General features: G+C 30.1%; 1 protein-coding gene across 1 annotated transcript; it reads left to right on the forward strand.

Annotated features, from left to right (window-relative positions):
* The first annotated feature begins 3,254 nt into the window (after window positions 1-3,254).
* LOC107857320 (probable protein phosphatase DDB_G0282105) lies at window positions 3,255-6,169 on the forward strand. The gene is made up of 2 exons (XM_016702226.2): window positions 3,255-3,406; window positions 4,400-6,169. The coding sequence occupies exon 2, from the start codon at window positions 4,436-4,438 to the stop codon at window positions 6,080-6,082; it is 1,647 nt and encodes a 548-aa protein (XP_016557712.1). The 5' UTR covers window positions 3,255-3,406; window positions 4,400-4,435; the 3' UTR covers window positions 6,083-6,169.
* The last annotated feature ends 927 nt before the right edge of the window (window positions 6,170-7,096 follow it).

Consider the following 7,096-nt stretch of genomic DNA (forward strand, 5'->3'; position numbering starts at 1 on the left):
TCAATTAAATAATTTGTTCTTGTTGAATTTCGTTTTGAAGTTTTATATAAACAAATAAGTTATTGTATCAAAGGGTTCGAACATTGTAGACCTGTAATAATCGTTCATGCAAGTCATCTCAGAAAACTGTATACTGATACTTTTGTAGCTGCTTATACCATGGATGGAACCGGTAAGTCCTTCTTATATATTTATTTAACATTACATATGCTGCCAGCTCTATGTATTTGTAAAATACATTTGCAGTCTGTTTATGTGATCACTGGTAGTTACTTTTATGTATTTCAGTTTACATATGCTGCCAGCTATATGTATTTAAAAAATACATATGCACTCTGTTTTAAGTGTTTGATTGAATTTGTTTTTTTTTTTTAAAAAATAAAATATGCAGGCCATATATTTCTAATAATACATATTGAGACATGCAATATACATATGCAGAGTTGGTAAAATACAATTACTAAACTGGAACAATTACAAATATCAAATAAATAATTATTTTTATAATTTTAATTTTATTTTAATAATTTCAGGTTATACCAACGTCAGAGTATGTCTATACAGTACACGACATGGATAAACATTTTATTGTTTGCCTTAAGGAAAAAAATTCTTGTCATGCATTCTAATAGGGCGAGATACCGTGTGTGCATGCTTATGCAGTACTTGATAGCAAGAATTTTCAAAAGGGATCATATTGCTCTAATCTATACAAATAAAAAACTGTGTCAATAACGTATGATCTTCCCATTTATCCCATACCCCACAAAGATGATTGGGTGATTCCACAGGAGATATTGGAGGAGATAGTTTTGCCCCCAAAATACAAGCCACCCCCCGTAAGACCTGCAAAGAAGGATCGTAAAAAATTGAGAAGAGATATGTTCGGAAAGAAAAACAAAAATTAATGTAGTTCATTCACAATAGACGTTCATGTAGGAAACATAATAAATGATAAGTTTATTGATGTATTTAGTAAAAAAATAATTGCTTCATTTTTTCACTGATTATTATATGATTCTAAATTTTGATTAAGTTTTTTGATTTTATTGAACTTTTTGTAGTTAAATTGTTGCAAATGTTATCATTAAGAATATAGTATACAAGACATGTAACATCATTTATTTATATTTAATAAATTGTATGCCACACAAGTTAAATTTTTAATCTAAAAAAATACATATGAGCATCGAATAAAAATCTATGCCAATCTATAAAAACTAAGAATAAGTTAACATACATTTATGTAATAAATAAAATAATTAAAAATATATATAATGACTTATAATTACGTAGCTAAAACGTTAAATACATTTATTTTTTTTAAAAAAAACATATGCATTAATCATACATAAATATGCATTATTCATAGATATATACATATATATGAAAAAAATCTATGGATAATTCATAAATACATATGCTTATATGATAAAATACATATGTGTTAAACTGGACAAATACACATACATATGCAAAGCCAAAAAAATATATATTCAGACAAATATATATATATATATATATATATATATATATGTATATGCATAGCAGAAAATATATATTCAGACTTATAAAAAACATATGCATTATGCATAACTATATATGTGTTAATTATATATACATATGCATTATGCATAACATAAAAGGATACAACACGTATTTTTGATAAAATACTTATGTATTAATCATAAAAAGATACAACAGGTATTTTTGGTAAAATACTTATGTAACAACATATAAATGTGCATAAATACCTATTGTACACTTTTGTACCATGTGTGTTTCGTTTTAAGTGATGAATTTATGTCTAATTATAAGGTCGCCCCTAACGTGGGCCTCATCCTTATTGGGCTACAGGTTCAATTTATTATGTCTGGGCCTGTAGAAATATTGCTTGGGATGGCCCCTATGGAATTGATATTCATTTTTTGTCCAATTTTTGTATATTTTTATTGCAAGCATAAGCATTTAATTTAGGGCAAACAACATAAATCCCAACAGTTTGGAGCTTAATTACAGACAATTACGATATTTTACATAATTACTGAAAATCTCAATTTTATATCTTTTGAGATACATAATTAGCTCCCGATACATCCAAAAAAGATACATTTTTTCCTAGTAAAGATACATAATTAGCTTCGGATATTTTTTTTTTTGATTTTGGGTCTGTCGATATACATGATTAGCTCCCCAATACGTCCAACGGAGATATATAATTAGCTGAGATTTTTGTAATTACTTTGTAATAGTAAACATTTGTATAAATATTATAAATTAAGGTGTATATTTATGTTATTTTTTATTTAATTTAATATGTGCTTAAAATAGAAACCGACGCATTGCAAGCTTTCAAAATAGCATAAAATTTGTGATGATATGATATGATTTGTGATTAACTCAATACAGTAATTAGATTGGATATAAGATGAAGTCATATATATTTTTTTCATAACTTTCATGTCATAAACTTCTTTGTCTGTAACTTTGATGTTACGACGATCCAGTATGATTTATGGATTATCCAACAAAATAGTTAGAATATTGAACACATAAAATGAAATTATACCACCTTTCTTGGATGCCATACAATTTTTTTGTTTGTAACTTTGAATCATAATAACCTAGCTACCTTATTGGACTAATATGTCACAAGTTCTTTGTTGAATCGAATCGTAGCTTGTTCCAAAAGCTAGTGATGGCTTCTATAGTAGCGGACTCAGAATTTAGAAGTTGTGAGTGTTCGGGAGCTTCAAATACCTATATTAACACCCAAAGTTTTAAGGTTCCGCATGAAAATCGAAGCAACAAGCTATCTTCTTGATTTCATGTATTTTTTTTTCATCTTATATCAATTTTTATACATATATAATTATACATATTCTGCAAATCGAGTTTAACAGGTGCCAAAGCATCACAATTTTTATCCTAGATCAACCCCTGGGCATCTATTGCAAGGACATGTATTTCGTTTGACTTGTCAGTTGCCGGTAAACTGCCTTTTTTTGCAATATATGCAAAAACGAGAGAAGAAAAATAAATACTGAATCTGCACGAGTTCACCTCATGCAATTTCAACGTCAATCTAAATTAGCCGAATTAGTGAATTTCGAATACCAAATAATTAAATTAGAAAAGAAATATCTATCTTTGTGTGTTTTAGATGTTATCCAAAACCTTGGGTTGTGCATACTTTACGCATAAACTGTTGACAGCCAAACTTGCCAAATTTTCTAACCAATTAAAAATAATCCTATTTCTTATAAACAATTTTTCCCTAATGTCTTTTTTCCTTTCTTTCCTTTCCTTTTCTTTCTTTATTTCCTCTCAAATTCCTCAGTTTCTTTTCCTTATCAATTATTCATATTTAATATGAAGGCTTTTGTTGATCTTCTTTATTGATAAGGTACATTTTCTTCCCTTTATCAATTCGTATATTTTCCTTTTATGATTTCAAGAAAAGTATTAATTATATGTGTCATGATAGGAGGATTAACATTAAAATTGAAAAAAACGAGAGATAATTAAGTTTTTTATTGAAGTTAATGATATTTATATTTTATGTGATTATGTTCTCCAGAAAATTATTATTTGAATATGGATATAAAGTCTGAAAGAAATTTATGTGAGATAATTGAAAATTTGAGAATCAATCAAGTTTTTCTTTGATGCGAATTTCATTAAATTTTTTTCAAATATTTTAATTTGTTAATTATTATGATTTAAAAGTACTTTTTACATACTTTTCAAAAATGTAAATTTTATTTAAAAAAACTTAAAGCTTATACGTTCAAATTCACGGTCAGTATTTAGACTCATATGAGTTAGAAACAATAAAATCAATTCTCTCTATCAAAAAATTGTAGGAATCCTCTTCCCCACACAAGTGTAAAAGAGAACAAGTTTTTATGTAGAATAAAATGGACAATTCAATTACTTGTTTAATGCATTTAAAGGAAAATTAAAGTGTAGTAAACTCCAGCAAACTAATTCAACCCAAAAGCAGCATATGCATATTACTTTTCTACTACTTGTCAATTATAATCTCCTCTCTTGTATTTTCCTATACATAATTGGTGAGCTAGGCAATGAGAAAGATTTCTGCATACTATAAGAAAGTTCTTATTCACTATGTTCTATAATTGATTAAAGAGTTTAACTTATATATATTGACCGTCTAATAATTTGAACATTATAATCAGGTCATTTAAAAGGTAATTGCATCCATATATAGTTGTTACAAACTTGTTATGTGAAGAAGTTCTTATTCACCACGTTCTTACTGCTTAAAGAGTTTAACTTATATACATTGATAGTCTAAAAATTTTAACACTACGATCAGATAATTTAAAAGATAATTATAATCATAGTTGAAACTAACTGTTAGTACTTTTTGCAGGTCCAAACAATTTTGTTGAGGACTTGAGGCAAAGGAATGGCAACAAAGACAAGGGACATTTCCCCTCTAGTAAAGGTCAAGAGGAGTCCCAATACATCCAAGACAAAGTCACTTGTAGTCACAAATGCCATTAATCTTATTGCCTCAAATAGGAAAAATATATATCTCAAGTCCAAAGTTTGTTCTAGTCATGATAAAACTCAAGGCAAGAAACCAACAACATCAACTTATCCCAACATTACCTATAAAGAAGCTCTAAATTATGGAACATCGATCGATAAGCCTCCATCTAGTTTTGATTATGCTCAAGTCAAGAAGAATCCAACCTTATCGAATGATCTCAACATTGTCCACAATAAACCAAAGGTAGCTCGAGGAAGTTTGATCGATAATAGGTCTTCTACGCCTTCTAGTCTTGATAATGCTCAAGGAAAGAAGCTAGCACCATCATCACCATCATGTATTCCTCTTAGCATTCACAATAAACAAGCTCTTAGAAGATTATCGTTTGATAATAGGCCTCCCCAATCTTCTAGTCTTGATCATAGTACTCGAGGCAAGAAGCTAGCCTTGTCAACTAGTGATCCCAAAGTTCACGACAAACAAACTCTAACTCGAAGAAGATTGTCATTCGATCATAGGCCTCCCATGTCTTCTTTTCGCGATAATAGTCCTCAAATAAAGAAACTAGTCCCAAAAAATGATCCCAACATTCATAGAAAAAAAACTCCAACACGAAGAAGGTTATCGATCGATCATAAACCTCCTCTGTCTTCTCCCCTGCTAAAACACAGAACATCCTCTAATCCTAGGGAGAGGATTCCCAAACCATACTTGTCATCTTCAAGTAAGAATTCCACTTCCCAAAAACCCCTTTTGAATAAATTGTTCAAAGCACCTCATACTAGTAGTAATAAGAATGTTATTGAGAAACAACATGATGCTGGCCTCTATGATAAGGCAGTGAACATAAACAAAACTATCACTAAGAAGCAAGATAGTGCTGTTACCATAACATCTAAATTGACAGATATCTTTGCGAATATTGATCCTCATGAGAATGAAGAGTTAAAGAAAGAGGAACACCAAGAGCTAGTCATTGAAGATCATGAAGATCTAAGTGACACTGCAGACATTGATGAATACCTCAAGGCTGTTGAATCATCCTCATTATATGGTATGGAAAATCAAGAAGTCATCAACGTGGAAATTTCAGAAGAACAACGACTAGTTGAAGAAACAAACCATAAAGAAGTAGAAGAAATCAAGAATCATGAGCCAAGTGATCTTGATCTTGAAGAGAAAGAAAAACAAGAAAGTGACAATCAAGAAGAGAAAGAAAAAGAGAAGGGTGAAAGAAGTGAAACATTATCAAAAGCATTGGATGATTGTCAACAAAAGAAAGAAGAGGGACATGAATCGAATTCGAAGATTGATCAAGAAGAGAAAGAGGAACGTGAAGCAAGAAACAACAAAGGAAAGGAAGAGAATAACAATAAGATTAGCACAACTACAATGACATTTGCAAAGGCATATCCACATTTGGTGCATAAGAAGGAAAATGTAGTAACTAATGATGTGATTGAAGAGACAACAAGTAAACTTAGAGATCAAAGAAAGAATAGAGTGAAAGCATTGGCTAGTGCCTTTGAAGCTGTCATATCTTTGCAAGATCCCAAGTGAGTTTACACTTGTATGAACCATTCATTGTTGTAACAACTTTCTTACAATTGTTTTGGAGAAATATGAAAAAATATTTGCATGCATACACGATCGAAAATGTGTGGCAATTGTTGTTTTGCTTAGTTTTTATGTTTACTATAATATATACATAACCATGACAAGATTGTATAGTCAAGCCTCTCTGTACGACGTTGTTTGTTTCAATATTTTTAAGTCGTTATAGAGGACATATAACATTACGTGGAAATTAGTTTCAAGAAATATTTATTTTTTATAGAGGATGACTATTGTAGAGAAGTCCGACAGATAATTTTCAATTATATATATATATATATTGTATGTTGGAAGTAAAGGAAGCTAAGGGATCTCTTATATATAAAGAGTGGTAGGATTAAGAGAGATGAAAATTGTGAGAGAAGTTACACGGTTTGGTCACAACTCACACATAGACAAAAAAAAGAAAAAAGAAAAAACTTTCATTCACACAGTAAAGAAATGCATCTTGGGCCAAACAAACTCAAACCCTTAAAGGTAGCTCATGAGTGAAAAATTGTTCAAGTTCATATAAGGAGATCAATTGTTCCATCTCTTTTCCAATGTGAGACTTATCACTCCCTTGCACACTCAGACATTGTTAACTGGAGCATGGACAATACCCAGACCTTATTAACTAGAACGTAAATAATATAATGCAAGGGTCCAACATCGGTGAACAAAGACAAGGGATGAGCTTGACTATGATTTAATGCAAAGTATTGGATCTTGGGCTAACTCAACCTCAAAATCTAGCTCACGTAGGGAGAATTGTCCAAATCATATAAGGAGATCAATTACCCATCCTTTTTTCGATGCGGTACTTGTAAAACACACTAACACACTTGAACCTTAATTTTGATCTTTGCTACTTTTGACTAAAACTTTTTGGTTTTCCGTTGTCATTGATCACTCAAAATACTACTACTTGATATGTACTAATTGAACGGTATAATTATCCTATTTAAAAATTTAAATTAT

Source organism: Capsicum annuum, unplaced genomic scaffold (genome assembly GCF_002878395.1).
Source record: "Capsicum annuum cultivar UCD-10X-F1 unplaced genomic scaffold, UCD10Xv1.1 ctg4743, whole genome shotgun sequence".
Taxonomy (NCBI): domain Eukaryota; kingdom Viridiplantae; phylum Streptophyta; class Magnoliopsida; order Solanales; family Solanaceae; genus Capsicum; species Capsicum annuum.

Excerpts from the sequence above, each read along its gene's own strand:
- LOC107857320 (XM_016702226.2), top strand. The coding sequence starts at position 4,436 with ATGGCAACAAAGACAAGGGACATTTCCCCTCTAGTAAAGGTCAAGAGG.